The sequence below is a fragment of the Populus trichocarpa genome, chromosome 11 (genome assembly GCF_000002775.5).
Source record: "Populus trichocarpa isolate Nisqually-1 chromosome 11, P.trichocarpa_v4.1, whole genome shotgun sequence".
Taxonomy (NCBI): domain Eukaryota; kingdom Viridiplantae; phylum Streptophyta; class Magnoliopsida; order Malpighiales; family Salicaceae; genus Populus; species Populus trichocarpa.
Window position 1 is genome coordinate 18,978,243 of NC_037295.2, and position 16,332 is coordinate 18,994,574.

Here is a 16,332-nt window from a genome sequence, read left to right on the forward strand (position 1 = left end):
TGGTTATTTGACATGGAACTAATTAGATAAGATTAAATATGGAAAGAAAAAAAAAAGGTTGGTAAAGAAACCTAGAGGCATTTGATATGATATGAAGGTTGAAGTTGTTGTTTTTATTATTTTTCTAGTTAATTTTAAATTTTAATTATTTGTTTTTTATTTAAATTAAAACTTTAAATTTAATTAGTATTTTATTATTAGAAATCTTAATGCCAGAAGAATTTTATTAATTATGTAAGTTTTAATTAAAAATTATTTTTTATAAAAGATTTTAGATCTAAAATTAATATTATGAAAACATTAGACATTCAAGAGTTTTATAAATATATAAAAAAAATATTTATTTCCTTGCAGTGTCTTTTACCCACGCTATGTACTATATGCTAGTATAACATATATGAATTTAAAATAATATCTTAGATTCATCTATTAAATCAGTGCCTAGTTTTATAATGATTTGTTAGCTAGAAACTAATTGTGCAGCATTAAAAAAAGAAAAAAAGGTAAGCTGTCGTGTGAAAAAAAAAAAAATAGTAGAAACAATTTTGTTTGTCACTCTCGGTTAGTTTTATTCGAGGTTATTATCTGGGTATTCTTATATTTTTTTGAATGGGCGAAATTAGTTTTATTCGAGGTTCGTGATTGCCCCTCCCAATAAATGTGTTTTTTGGAAATCGAACTTGTATTCTTACCTTTACAGAGATATATCAGTGTTTTAATCGCTAGACCAACATTTCATTAATACTCAGTTAGTTTTGATAGAAAACATAGAGATATAAAAAAATTAAAAAAAATAATCTATCATTAAAACAGTTTTTATTAGCCATCAATCCTAAGAATCAAGCAATATCTTGTTCTAATTTGGAGCTTGTTACGCACATTTATCTTTGTATAATTAATTCGTAAACACAGATAGTGTAGGTGACTTAATTAATATGATCATGCTTTGAAAACCTTATGCGTTTTACTTGAAAATAAAATAAATTTACATAAGAATATCAGTTGATTTATTTTTAGTTGCAAAATGAAAGATTCAAAATATATTAATTACTAGAATAAACACCATCTACTACTTCACTTAAAACAATATGATGCGAGCTAGGCATGTATTAATTATTTTATTTTTGCCTCGGATATTTTTATTGTAATACCTTTTCTAATTGATAAGATTTTCTAAGATTTTTAGGTTTATCGATAATAATTTTATGATTTTATTTTTTTTCTATTTTGTTTTCTTATTTAGTACTATTTGGGTTTTTTTTTTACTTTTTTTTATTTAAAAGGTTATTTTGACAATAAAATCTTAATAAATAAAAATTAAATATTCTAAGTGTTTTTCATAGTTATGCATGACACTGTTGATTTTTCCACTACACAATGCATCACAATGATACCAAACCTATGTATAACGTTTTATTAAATGAAATTGATCATGAATTCAATATCCATTCAAATAAAAGAAATACATTGCAACGAAATTCAAATAAAAAAAATCTACTTGTAGTTAGGATTAGCTCTTTATCTTGCTTTAGTATCCATTTAACACTGCGGCTACGGGTAAAGTTGATGTTTATTTAAGTTAAAAAACATAGTTTTTTTTGGGTGGAACCCACCATATTTACGGCTGTGCCTCAAGTTTGACAAAAACAAAAAATTGATGTTTATGTCTGCATTCCGTCTCTGTGTGCAGACTGAATAATTCACTCTGCAGTGCAAAGTGAGTTTTTAATTCACTTTACAATGTTTTCAAGTGAACAGTGCAAAGTGAATTAAAAACTCACTTTGCATAGTTCGTCTTATCCATTGTTAATGGTCGGACTGGGTCCAGTCTGAACCTAAATAAAAGCATAATTCCAACATGGTTGGTAGTATTTATTGCGTGTTTGGTATTTTGATATAAAGTATTTTTTAAAGTGTTTGTCACTTGAAAATATATTAAAATATTTTTTTAGATTATTTTTATTTTTGATATTAATACATCAAAATAATTGAGTAATATTGAAAAAAACAATAATTTAATATTTTTTCAATGCAAACATAATTTTAAAAAATATCAAAACATAAAAGCTACGACAACTCAAAAATGATCTTAAGCATAACTTTACAGTTATTTCCAGAAGCTACAATTCATTGCTTCTTAATTAACTATAATCAAAAGTCACAACTACAATTAAAAGTTATAGCTACGGTTAATTAAAAATCATATTTCTTCCAAAACAGACTCTAAATTTTTCCAAGCTTCTACCCGATTTTGTAACCATTTCAATCAATTAATTGGCATTCAAAATCGAATAATTCTCCTTTGCAGTGAAACTACACATTTTTCAATTAAAAACATGAGAAATTGAAAACAAAATTTGTCTAAAAAATGTGACAATTTTCAAATCAAACTGCTAGAAAAGAACAATTTCCAAGCAATTGCTAATGTCGATTGTCTTGTTTTCCCACGTGCATCTTCCAATTAAAAACAAAATTTATCTAAAACATGTGACAATTTTCAAATCAAACTATAAGAGAAACACACACCAGAAATCTGACCTCCACAATTTCCAAGCAATTGCTAAAGTCGATTGTCTTGTTATTCCAAAAAAGAGCAAACTGCCACCAAAACATTAATTTTCTCTGAAAATACTAAGCACCATGTAATCAACAAAAAAAGAAAGAAAAAAAAATCAGAAAAAGGGGATAGCTCACCGTCCATGATGTGCCACCATAGTAGTGTTGGGTGTTGGGTCATGCATGTGAAATTATGTGATTAGTTCCAATTAGCTAAGCCACGATTCTGTCTGTCCCCCTTCGGGCACCAACATGGTGCAGTATCGCACGTTATTTTGATGGCTGAACATGTTGTCTTTCGAAATCTGTCCTTGTGGTTAATTTGTTTGCCATAAGTTTTCTTGATTATTTTGTTTCTAACAAAAACTACATTAATGGCATCCTTAGCAAAGTAGGTTACGTGATGCTTACGGTAGTTGTCGGACTTGATATGCCATAATTCTATGTATTGATTGATTGTGTTGATCAGGATCATGTAACTAATCATGCCTGTAAAACGAATTATCAAATATATCCTTCTTTAGTTTTTTATTTTCTAGGAAATCTTCAAGAAAAATAAACGATTTTCAGCAAGTAGACGCATTTTTTCTACCATGTTTCGAGTGGCTAGCCAAAGACCAGAGGCACTGTGGATGTTAAACAGCATGGCATCTGCTTTGTTTTACCTCATTATTCATCTGATAGAGAGAAAAATAGTGCTGTAGCTAGGTAGGACCTCCGAAGCAAAAAAGTTCAAGGAGATGGAGGGACGAAAGGGAAGAGGTGACCCCGTGCCTGAAAGGTGGGTAGTTGTGGTGTCTAGTTCTGTCTTCCTTTATGTCCAAATTAAGCTCCTTCATTTGATTTTTGCCTATTGAGAATTCACATTGTTTTGAAGATTTTTCTTTCTGGTATGATTGAAGATTTTGTTGTTTAAACTTATCAATCATTTGGTTCTGTATTTAATTTGTGCTAATTATGATTTAGGTAATGAATGGTAAAAAGTTAATTAATTTTTTGAGTAGTTGATGTGAAATTCAAGCAACATCAAAATAAGATTCGTTAAAAGTTCTAGTGGGTCAAATAACAAATTTAAAATGGATTTTTGATGTTGGGTGAGAGTGATTATTGTGTATAACTTGAATTTTTCAAAATAAATTCATACGTGATAATGCTGCATTTTAATTGGTGTTTGATTTTTTAAAAAAGTTATAATTTTTAATGTTTTTTCAAACTAAACGAAGCTTGAACTGCATAGACAAACAAACATAGTTTAAATTTTGCAAATTTATTTATATTAGTTGTGCAATCTAAACATATTTTACAGCAAAAATGGCAATAGAAAAGGAGTTGAAAGCTAAAGGCTAAGGAAGCAGAGAATGTTTTCTTTACAATATAAGCAAGCATTGCATTTTCCCAGTGGAAAAATCTTGATGTTAGCTAATCTCATCATGATGACGATGGGCACCACTGCTTGAGCAGCTAGCAACCCATTTTCAAGGAGGTGAGAACTTGAAGAAGGTAGGGCAACAGAGAGTGTTTTCTGTTCCTGAAAAGGCCTTGTGTTGCCCTATCAAAGACTTTGATGGTAGACAAAAGGGATATCATTATATGATATATCTGGCCAAATCTTGCCAGTGTTCTTTATCTGGGCTACTTGGCCCTCATTCTAGAGAACAGAACAGAACAGAACTCGAATGAAATATCTATTTTTGGGCTTATCAACTTTTATTTTTGTGGACCAGTCCGTTGATGATTGTCGAAGGAGTAAATCATGGCTAGATTACAGGACTAGTGAGTATCATAACGAATATTTCCTTGATAACCTAGATTTATCTAGATTTTTTTATATATAAAAAAGTCATTGAAATAATATAATTTTAAATTTAAAAAAGAATCTTGAATTTTTTATTTACAATCCTGATATTTCTCTCATGGAAGAAAACCATTGTGTCAAGCATTTCAGTATGCCGTTTCACAACTTTTTTTTTAATGTGGATGTTCAGGTCAGCTTGCGCGTACCATGACTAATCCCACAACCCACTGAATATCCTGCAAACTCAGTGCGCATGTAAGGTACCGCGAGAGTTACAGGCGTGCACAGGAAGGTTCGAACCCGGGTGCAGAGGAAGTGAATAAGTCCCTTCCACCGCTAGGCCAATACCTCAAATGCAATACCGATTCACAACTTAATTGCATGTGTTCATGTTGAAAACAAAAAAAAAATCCAAAATGTTAAAATTACAGATTTTCACGTTGGTTTTTAGCGAGAAATAATTGCAAATATTCATCTTAAAAACATAAGAGGGTAGTTGTAATAATTAATGAGGTTTGTTTATTTGTTTCTTTAACTTAATAGATTTGAATCTTGAAGCCAAAATAGCTAGAAGGATTTATCATGAACACATCGTATCAATATAGAAACACGTTAATTATGAATATCATCATGAAAAAAAATAAAAAAAATTGACGTTCAACTTCATAAAAAAAAAACCATCGACAGAATGGAAAATCCATAAATAATAAACCTTTAATTAACAAGTCCCATGAAAAGAAAATCGCAACAACTTGTTCTTTATTTTTTGTTTTTTTGGTTTCAATGCCTCAAAAGAAAAGGAAATATGATCACTATTACTGGCTTTTGACTATATATGCACTGCACGCTCTTTTTTACTGTAAAAATCTTGACTCACATCACACTCATCGATCACCATTGCTTGCTTATAAAAGAGATCTTCTCCTAGACATACCTTTAACTAGCTAGGTTAAGTCCTCACAAAAGAAGTAAAGCAATTGAATTAGCTAGCTAGGGCCATATATATGGCTTCAGAGAGATAAAGGAATATAGGGGAAACTTCTCCAAGTGGTTCATTAATACAAATATTATATTATATTATAGAATACTCTAAAACGCGTGGATTTTTCACTGTAGCAGCAGTATTTTTTTTTTTCTTTCACTTTTGTTGCTTTTGTTTTTTTAACTGTGCACACAGTGCACAGTGAAATATATCACTGTGCAAACAGTGATACACTTGACTTTTTCTTTTTTTCGTTTTTGTTTTTCTTTTTTTTTTCCGCCTATGGTCTTTTTTTTTTTGCATTTTTCTTTAATGAATTTTTTTTTTAATTTAGTTTGTTAATTTAGTTTGAAATTTTTTGTTTTTTTCCTTTTTAATTAATTTTTTTCGTTTGACCCGTCGATTTTTTTTTCTATTTAGTTATCAAATTTTCATGACGCGAATCCCGGGTTTGACGGGTTAACCTGGTTTGACGGGTTAACTCAGTTGATTCAGATTTCTTTTCTTTTTCCTCATTGGTAATATGCTTATGTCTTTTGTTTGTTTTTGTTTTTTTTTTTAATTAATTTTTTTCGTTTAGTTTAGGTTGTTAATGTTCACTTTTTTTTTCCGTTTAATTAATTTTATTTAGTTATCATACTTTCATGACATGGATCTCGGGTTTGACGGGTTAACCTGGTTTAACGAGTTGACCTGAATTTTTTTTTTGTTTTTTTCCTTTTTAATCATTTTTTTTCGTTTTGTTTAGTTTGTTAATTTTTTTTTGTTTGACCCATCGATTTTTTTTTTCTATTTAGTTATCAAACTTTCATGATGCGAATCTCAGGTTTGACGGGTTAACCTGATTTGACGGGTTAACTCAGTTGATTCAGATTTTTTTTCTTTTTCCTCATTAGTAACAGACTTATGTCTTTTGTTTGTTTTTGTTTTTTATTATTTTTAATTAATTTTTTTTTCTATTTAGTTATCATACTATGGATTATTATAGTATTTCCCTTACATGGTTTTTGTTTGGTTACAGTGTTTCCCCCACATGTTTTTTTTTTAAAAAATTTTCCCCGTGTTTTTTCATTATAATTATAATTATTATAATTATTATTATATTGTATTATATTATATAGCTGTTTTTTTTCTTTTGTTTTTTGTTTTTATTTTTTTAATGAATTTTTTTTGTTTGATTTAGTTTGTTAATGTTAAATTTTTTTTGTTTAGTTATCAGATTTTCATGATACGAATCTCGGGTTTGATGGGTTAACCTGATTTGACGAGTTATTTAATTTTCTTTCTATTTAATTATCAGACTTTCATACTTTCATGACACGTATCCTGGGCTTGACGGCTTAACTTGGTTTGATGGGTTAACCCGGTTAATTCTAGGTAAACCCGTCATTTTTTTTCTATTTAGTTATCAAACTTTCATGACGCAAATCTCAGGTTTTACGGAATAACCTGGTTTAAAAGGGTGACCCAATTAATTCAATGTTTTTTTTTTCATTAGTTTTTTACTTCCTGTTGATTTTTTTTCTTTGTTTTTTAATTAATCTATTTAATTATCACACTTTTATGACACGATCTTATAGCCAGACCCACATCCAGTATTTTTGGGTCCGGTGTTACAGCCAGACTCACTTAAACTTTTTGGGTATAACTTTGCAGAAAAACCCAAGATTTTTAAATTTTTATTGTTTTTTAATATTTTTTATGCTAAAAAAATGACCCGCGGCATGGCGCGGGTATCAAAGCTAGTATTATCTAAAGAATGAAATCATTTGTTCAATCTACTTTTCTGATCTCACCCAGAATTTGTGGTTGAAACTCATGCTAGACACCAGACTTGATGGGAATAATTAATATATTTAGCAAAGCAAACACACATACTATATACTTTTATGATAACATTTAGATTAGTCACTCAAATCAAGGGAGGTTGATAATGCTACATTACCATTCCCAAACCATATATATTCTTCTTTTTTTTTTAAGTAAAAGAGCATATATATATATATATTGACTTAGTAATTATAGTCAACTATAGTAATTAATCCAGGTATAACCTGACAATTAATCAGAGGCTTAATTTGATTAAGGTTTCATTTCAAACTATTTTACTTAATAAGTTAATCCCATCAAACCTGGATAAGATTTAATAAGAAAAATTTTAAAAGTTTTTTTTTTAAATTAATTTTATCTCAATATTTTTTTTAAATTAATTCCAATTAATCCAATAATTCATTAATTAACCCAACAACTCGGTAACCTAGGATTTAAACAACTATGATCCCAACACAAGTGATCAAAGTAATTTAGATCCCATCAATAGACAACCTTATCATCACCAACTCCAAGAATCAATGAGAACTTCAAATGGTCTGGATCCACCACCCACTATATCCTGTACAAACACATCGCAAATACTGCTAGAGGAAAAAACAGGAGTTGCATGGCATGGAATGTACATATATCATGAAGGAAAAGACAATTACATCAAAGAAAGTCGTAACAAAATCATGGTCCAAAGTTTTGTAAAGCAATCCATGCCATCATTTTGGCCAGATCTTGCCGTCCAGTCCAACTATCCAAGGGCCCCAGAAGAGACCACACTTGTCATCATCTAATTTTGGTCTCACTGCATGCCACTTGGAAGGACATTTTCAACTCAAAACACTACTGTATTTTTCCAAGTAAATGTTCACACTCACAGAGTTGATAAAATGGTAGTGATCAACACCATCAGTGAAACTGGGAGTTGGGAAAGCAATTGCCCTTATTTCTTAAGGTGCATGAAGGCAAAGGGTCAAAAAATAGGGAGACTAGAGAGCACTAACGTTTCAATTTTGACGAGGTCTATTCCTATTTTCTCCTCTTGAGCTCACACAACATCTCTTTCTCTAGTGTCTCTCTCACAAACAAGTGGAGAAGGGGAAGCATTTAATGCCAATCTTATGTTATTTCTGAATTCTCTCTCATATATTCACTACACATGAGAACCTTGTTCCCCTCACCTTCCAATATATCTGGATATCTACATTGGATGTGCTGCTCCACATTTATATAGCTCAAACTCTTATGCAACCTGTTGAATTTTCTGAATTTGAATAAGGCCATTTAAAGGTCTGTGCCTTATAGAAACTGAACTTTATCGCTTCTTCCTTGCAAAAGCTTGCTGCTTCTTTTCTAGGGTGGTGGTGATGATCAAGTGTAGTTCTTGCAAGACTTCTTGTTTGTAGCTCCTCTCATTTCCATTTCTTTCTATGTAGCTTCTTGTGCCAATTCTCTCTCTCTCTCTATTAATCTTCTCTGTATCATTTCCAATTCTATTGGATTTTCTTTCTTTTTGAGCATTATATTTCTTACCAACATTTGTTTTGTGTTAAATGTTCATGTTTGTGGTTTCTTAAAGAGCATTACATTAACTTCTTACCAAACCTACTGCTCTAATAAAGTTGGAATATTACTACTTTCTAGCTAGGTTTGAATCTCTAACCAACTTGTTTCAAATGTTCTGATCAGGTTTCTGTGCAATTTTATGTCTGTTTCCGCAGAGATAAGTAGTGTAGCATTTCCAGGTGAGAGTACTGATTAGGCATAAAGATGCCACACGAAACCAACCATGGCTCCCTTTTCACCTCTCCTTGCAAGAACTTGAGAGGGTTAAGAGGTTTGATTCCCAGCAATGAGGCTTGTTACCCTGATGAGATTATCAATGACCGCGAATTAGCTCAAAGAAAAGCTGAAGAAGCAGGTAAGAAATGCTAATCTTCCATGTTCTACCATTACAAATTCACACAGATTCTTCCTCCAATGTTGTCTCTTTTGCGTTTGATGGTTCCTACACTTTTTTGTCAAAAAATTTGTTAAATTTTTGTCCAATGCAATAAATTCTGAGTGGTCAAGTAATTATTTGCCTTTGCTTGAAAAAAGTTTGAATAAAAGATTGTGCAGCATATCATGATGAAAGGAAGAATGTGGGTGATCCCATAGAGTTGAAAATAAACCGGTATTCATCACTTTGTGTTGAAGTGGGTCCAAATTAGCCCTACCTGTGTTTTTGGTAGCCGAAAGAAGCTTTCATTATGGAAACAGACCTACCCTCATTGTCACCCTTTTTCTGGTGTAAGCAATGGAACATTGCAATTAATCATAGCAGGGCCTAAACCATGGATCATGTCTTCTTTCATTGATGTTCTGTCACAATCTGAAACATTTCTTGTCTCGAAAACAAATGCGTAATTTGAAGCTGATGAACATTTAGCCCAGTGATAGTCTCCTCTAGTGAGTAGGAAGAGACTATCCTTAGGACTAGATTTCAGAAGGTTTGCTTTTTGAAATGCTAATGATGATGAATTATGACATATTCGAGGATGCTGACGAAAACCCTGTCCCTAGCAAATTCTTTTGCTTAGGACCATGAATAAAAAGGCAAGGTTTGTAGTGGTAAAAGAAAAAACCACCAAGATTTAATGTATAAATTGTGTACTTCCAAAACATAGAACAAAACAACACAAGAAAATAATAATCACAAAGAAAAAGATAAAGTTGGTTCAATTCTATTTTATTACTATTTTTTTTTAATAAATTTTGTCTTTTAAAGAGATTTATGATTTTTTAAATAAGTCAGAAAAAATCTAAGATAAATAGAAAAGTCAACACAAAATCTGAAATCAAGCTAAAAAAAAAATAAAATAAGAAGGAAAATAATGAAAGTGGCTCAAATAACATCTTCCCAAGTCTAATTGGAGGGTATTTCAAAGCTCAAATGGTTTTAGCCAGCCAACCTCCCTATACAACATGACCTATAATTAAAATCATTTTTTATGTTATATTAAGAATGATAATTCAAAAGAAACGAAAAAATAAAAAGAAAATTATTGGCAGATTTTCTACATTATTTCCCGTTTGTGGATTAATGGATTTGAATTCGGTACGAGTTAGTTTAGAAATCTAAGCGCAAAAATGGGCTTGGGAATTTTACTGCAATATCTAATGTTCATGGGTCTCAGCTTCAAGGAGGTACCAAGCAGCAGATTGGCTGAGGCAGATGGACAAGGGGGCATCAAGAACCCTGCCCAAAGAACCCTCAGAGGAAGAGTTTTGCCTTGCTCTAAGAAATGGCCTCATTCTCTGCAATGTCCTCAATAAAGTCAACCCTGGTGCTGTTCTCAAGGTACTTGCTTCTTCAAACCCTTCATTTTGTGTCAGTAATTGTCAAGTGCAGAAACTTTTTTACTTGATAGAAGCTTGCAGTGTCAGCATTAGGTTATTAGCATTCGTGAATGAAACTGATGTTCTATTTCTACTATGACAAAAAGGTAAATGCTGGCTTCTGGGTGCATAATTCTAGTCAGGACCTGACAGTTTCTATAACTTAGATATGAGTTAACAATATTCTGTTGGCATAATTGTAACAAGGATCTTTATTGTTCATTCTAATAATAATGGGAGCTTTGATTCATCTCTGAAATTGAAATAGGTGGTTCCGAATCTCACAGTGCAGTCTACGGAAGGAGCAGCACAGTCTGCGATTCAGTACTTTGAGAACATGAGGAATTTTTTGGTGGCTGTTAAAGATATGAAGCTTTTGACTTTTGAAGCATCTGACTTGGAGAAGGTCTGAAATCTTCCCTAAATATACAATGTAGAAAGGTTTATGTGCACTGGAATTTGCTAATCAAGTTTTAGTTTTCCACATCTCTTCTAGTCCAAGTGTAATTCAGAGTTCAGACAATAACGGTGTAATTCTATCTTCTAACATCTGTTGCGCTTTATTTGCTGTCCTCTGCCTTTGATAGTCAAGCATTTTTGTGTTTGAAATCTTGGATACAGGGAGGCTCGTCGAGTAAGGTTGTAGATTGCATTCTCTGTTTGAAAGGATATTATGAATGGAAGCAGGCTGGTGGAATTGGTGTATGGAGATATGGAGGGCTTATTAAGATCGAATCATTCCAGAAGGGATCGCCATCTTCTCTGGTCGGCAGCGAAAGTGCTGATGAGTCTGTTGATGAATCTGAATCATCACAATATGAACAAGTATTAGAGTTTCTTCATCTTTCCAGTGAGGTCTCAATTGAAGAAACCAAAACTGCCAATGCTCTGGCCTTTCTTTTCGATCATTTTGGACTCAGACTTCTACAAGCTTACCTTCAGGAGATCAATGGGATTGAAGAGCTGCCTTTGAATGGAATGGTAGGTAAGACCCTTTCGAGTTTGTGTTACATATGTCTACAATTGTACTAAGCAGACCTGAGTACAAGGTACCTAATATATATGGGAATGAAATCCAACAATGGGAATCGAAAACTAGACAGTGTGTTGCCACTCAATACTATCACTGAAAGGAATTTGATATATGATTAAATGGGTGAAAAATCGCAGGTAATAGATACTTTGCTCAGAAAGGCAGTTAAAGATTTCTCAGCATTGCTTGTTTCTCAGGGCACACAGGTAATAAGAATTTCGGAGTCTCACTGAGTATTCTTTCCCAGTTCCATCTAAAAGTGATCTAAGATCAATATATTACTAATCCAGTGTTCCTGCAAAGTAATTTAGTCTCCTTTTACCACTACTTGCAGCTTGGACTATTTCTGAAGAAAATATTGAAGGGTGATATCGGTTCCCTATCAAAAAATGAATTCATAGAAGCCATTTCCCAATATCTTAGACAAAGAGCTAGTTTGGCTTCAAGTGATTTCTCCAAGTTTTGCATCTGTGGTGGCAAAAGAGAAACTATTCAGCATACTGTTAGTAGCTCTTCCGGTCACACGGAAGTAATTGATCTTCATCAGAAACAGCTTGAGGTTTGAATGTCAGCCCATCAGAAGTTTACTCCCTTGGTCTTTTTATCGACAACAATCTACTTATATTACATAATATGTTTTTGTTTATATTGACATGATTGTTACTTTCAGGATCTGAGATTTTATTACAAAGAAATGAGGCGACAAGTGAAACAAATTCAAGCAGATTGGGAAGAAGAAGTCAGCAGGCTTGGTCAGAATACTAAAATTTCTAATAATATTCAGTGAATTTTCCTTGTCTATTTAGAATGGTTTGTTAGGCCTTTAAACATTTTGATTTTGTGTCTCAGAACAACATATCAGGGATCTTGAAGTAGCATCATCTTCTTGTCACCAAGTTTTAGAGGAAAATCGCCAGCTTTACAATCAAGTACAAGACCTTAAAGGTGACCACTTCTTGTGATTTGTTCTAAGTAACTTAAAACTTTATGCATTTTATGACATCTGTTTTTTGAGCAGGAACAATCAGGGTCTATTGTAGAGTCAGACCCTTCTTGCGAGGGCAATCGAATGGGCAATCTACTGTGGACTACATTGGAGAAAATGGAAATATCATGATTGTTAATCCTCTTAAGAATGGGAAAGAAGCAAGAAAGGTGTTTTCCTTCAACAAAGTATTTGGAACGAATGTTACTCAAGGTACGATCTCTTTCTTGTAGCTGCATTGTGAGATGGTGGTCGGTCTCACAAGGTTCTGTAACTCTTCACGGCGCAAACATTTGCGAATGGGCCTTTAAGAAGAATACAGGCAACATGCTTACTTGTTTTCCCACAGGTTTTCTTAAATATTAATGATTTTCATTTTCATTTGCAGAACAAATATATGCGGACACTCAACCATTGGTCCGGTCAGTTCTAGATGGCTATAATGTTTGCATCTTTGCATATGGACAAACCGGATCAGGGAAGACATATACAATGGTATGCCATTGATGTTTAGTTCTGAACTAACAATATTTTCAGCAATATCAATTATGCAATTCAATGTTTTTGTTTGAATTTGACAGAGTGGCCCTGATTTGACTTCTGAACAAACATGGGGTGTGAACTATCGAGCTCTGCGCGACTTATTTCAGATTTCAACGACAAGGGGAGATGTCATTAGGTATGAAGTTGGAGTTCAAATGGTAGAAATATATAATGAACAAGTGAGAGACCTGTTAGTCAGTGATGGCTCCAACAGAAGATATCCTTCAAAACTGACTTTTACAGCATGATTATTGTTTATTAAAGTTTCATAAACTATCAGCTAAATTTCTTCATTGAAGAGTTGATTTTACCTCAACCATTCATACATTAGACATCCGTAACAATTCCCAGTTGAATGGGCTTAATGTACCTGACGCAAGCTGGATTCCAGTTTCAAGTACACAAGATGTTCTTGATCTAATGAAAATCGGTCAAAGAAATCGTGCTGTCGGTGCAACTGCTTTAAACGAGCGAAGCAGTCGATCTCATAGGTAGGAACACATATTTCTAGCAGAATTTAAAATTCACTCTTCAAGTATTCATTGTAACGGTTCTTTTTTGCTGCAGTGTTTTGACAGTTCATGTCTATGGAAAAGAATTAGTTTCTGGATCAATTCTTAAAGGCTGCTTACACATGGTGGATTTAGCTGGAAGTGAAAGAGTGGATAAATCAGAAGCTGTTGGTGAGAGATTGAAAGAAGCTCAACATATTAATCGATCTCTCTCCGCTTTGGGAGATGTCATCTCTGCTCTTGCACAGAAGAGTCCACATGTTCCCTATAGAAACAGCAAGCTTACACAAGTTCTGCAGGATTCTTTAGGTGCTCATATGATCATAAGAAGCAAACTTTTCCTTTCAAATATTTTTCCTACTAATATCTTCTTATTGTTTCTTAATTTCTATATTTAGGTGGGCATGCTAAAACACTAATGTTTGTACATATAAATCCTGAACTTAATTCTATTGGGGAGACAATTAGCACACTGAAGTTTGCTGAGAGAGTTGCATCTGTTGAACTTGGGGCAGCTAGATCGAACAAAGAAACTGGCGAAATCCGAGAGCTGAAAGAAGAGGTTTAGTTTTCTTCTCTCATTTGTACATTCTTTTCTCGACTTATTTTAATTTTGGTGGAAATTCATTGTGATCATTTCTCCTTGTCTAGATATCAAACCTCAAAGAGGCATTGGAGAGGAAGGAAGCTGAAATCGAGCAAATCAAAGGTGGCAGTACTAGAAGCACAGCAGAATCTCAAAGAACAAGAGCAGTTTCTCCTTTCTATGTGCCAAGATATGGTGCAAGTGCCAACTTAAAATCTGAGACATCTCACAGGCCAATTGATGACTCTAGAAGCTCAGAGGTAAAACAAAACAAGAGACTATTTCATTTGCTGCCATCTTTGAGCTGTTTCTATTCTTAAGGAATATCCTGAAGGGTTGATTTTGATTTTCAGGCTAGAAGTTGTTCTTCGGGTAAGCAAAGGAGATCAAGTTTTCCTTCTTCACTCACAGACAAGGAAACATTACCAAGGATTCCTTTCCTAGGCGAAGAGAGGTTAGCAAGCTCCACAAAACCAAGATCACCATCCCCTCCTGTTAGGAGATCAACCTCAACAGATAGAGGAGCCCTCAGTAGAAGCAGGGTCAAGGAGAGAGTTGAGAATCAACCAGTTGCAAGAGTACCCTTTCCAGCTATAGTGCCTGTCAACAAATCCATAGCTGCAATTCCAGTGATCCCATCAGCAGATAACAGCTCAAAAGGTCCATATATAGGCTCACAAGAAGCGCTGAAGCAGGATAACATCTCCAAAGCATTCTATAACCTCCAAAAGGTTAGCACCAGGAAATATTACCCGGAACACGAAGAGGAGCAGTGTAGGCAAGCTCTTAATATAAGACAAGGAGGCATTAAAAAAAGCAAAAATGAAAGCAAAGTTAAGGCGAAGAATCAAATGCCAGCAAAGTTCCACGAGGTTGATGTTGGGACAACAATGCTCTCTGACATAGATGCCGGTGAAAAGATAGAGGAGCCGCGAAAGAGTGACTCTTCTGAGCCAGAAAACGAGCGTTTGCTTCCCGTGTCTCCAACAATAGGTGCTTTAATGGTGAAGAAGCTTCAGATGAATTTCTCGAAGAACTCACAGAATCTTGAGCCAAGGTATGATTCAAACTGTTCTTTTTGAAGCCTTATCACAGAGAAGTTTTTTCTTCTCCCGTGAATCTTGGTATATCTATCTATATGCTTGTGTTAACAGTAGTAGAAATATTGCCAATGACGTGCAGAGTTGTTCAAGTTGTGGAACCCTTATTGGCTGGCAAACTTGAAAACAAACTTCCAAACAACGTAACTCGTAATGCGAAAGAAGCCGGAAACACATCCATGCCTGAATTCAGAAGGAGTCGATCTACTCCTCGTGGAAAGTTTACGATCTTACCTTGAGACTAGACAGTATATAGCAATGAATATACTTCCACAAATATTTCCATATGTTGTATATGTTTGGATACCTGGTTGCTTTCATCTTTCAAGAGATTTTAAGGCTGGTAGTCCAGATGACTGCCTTTCCACATATCCTAAACCATGGCAAGTTTTCCTGTAATTTACAAGTCATGGGTGCTATTGCTCAGCACTTGTGGATATATAGTTTCAATGTCTTCCGGTGATTACATGCGCTGATCATTCTATAACATCAAGGATTTTATCGGTGTGAATTCATGGATCACCGATTCTATATTAGTATGTGTCTGCAAATAATTAATTACTTCTCGCGCGGATCTGATTACAGTGACAAACCCCCCAACTAGATTTGCCTGTTGCTATCCTTGCAACATGATGAGTAGTGGTACAAAGAAGCTCGAAAGCTAAAGGTGGAGATGTAAGAATTTTGAGTAATTAATTTAATTTTAAGAGCTTGAGACAAACGCAAGAACTCTTGAATTCCATGGTTTCAACGCTTTCATGTTCATAAGGGCTTTGAGAAAGACCACTCTTTGAATGTTCTATTCAATGCTCGGCACAAATGGCTGTGCTTGTTTTTGCGGATGTCGTAATGGCAAATTTCTATAAAAGTCATAATGGCAAATTTCTATAAATTAATATTCTTGTGATTATTAAAATTTATCAATTATATTATTAAAATTAATTAATACTTAAGTTGGCATCAAACAAAAATATTATTTATATCGAGATTATTAATTTATATAGATTAAGCATTGATTTTTAAGGCCAAAGAATGCTA

General features: G+C 33.5%; 1 protein-coding gene across 1 annotated transcript; it reads left to right on the forward strand.

The window, feature by feature from the left end:
* The first annotated feature begins 7,999 nt into the window (after positions 1-7,999).
* LOC18103533 (kinesin-like protein KIN-14F) lies at positions 8,000-15,830 on the forward strand. Its single transcript, XM_006377906.3, has 17 exons — positions 8,000-9,075; positions 10,334-10,497; positions 10,804-10,941; positions 11,157-11,516; positions 11,706-11,774; positions 11,903-12,127; positions 12,239-12,320; positions 12,418-12,513; positions 12,587-12,766; positions 12,942-13,048; positions 13,135-13,313; positions 13,423-13,587; positions 13,664-13,917; positions 14,007-14,170; positions 14,260-14,454; positions 14,548-15,251; positions 15,377-15,830. The coding sequence occupies exons 1-17, from the start codon at positions 8,925-8,927 to the stop codon at positions 15,531-15,533; spliced, it is 3,390 nt and encodes a 1,129-aa protein (XP_006377968.1). The 5' UTR covers positions 8,000-8,924; the 3' UTR covers positions 15,534-15,830.
* The last annotated feature ends 502 nt before the right edge of the window (positions 15,831-16,332 follow it).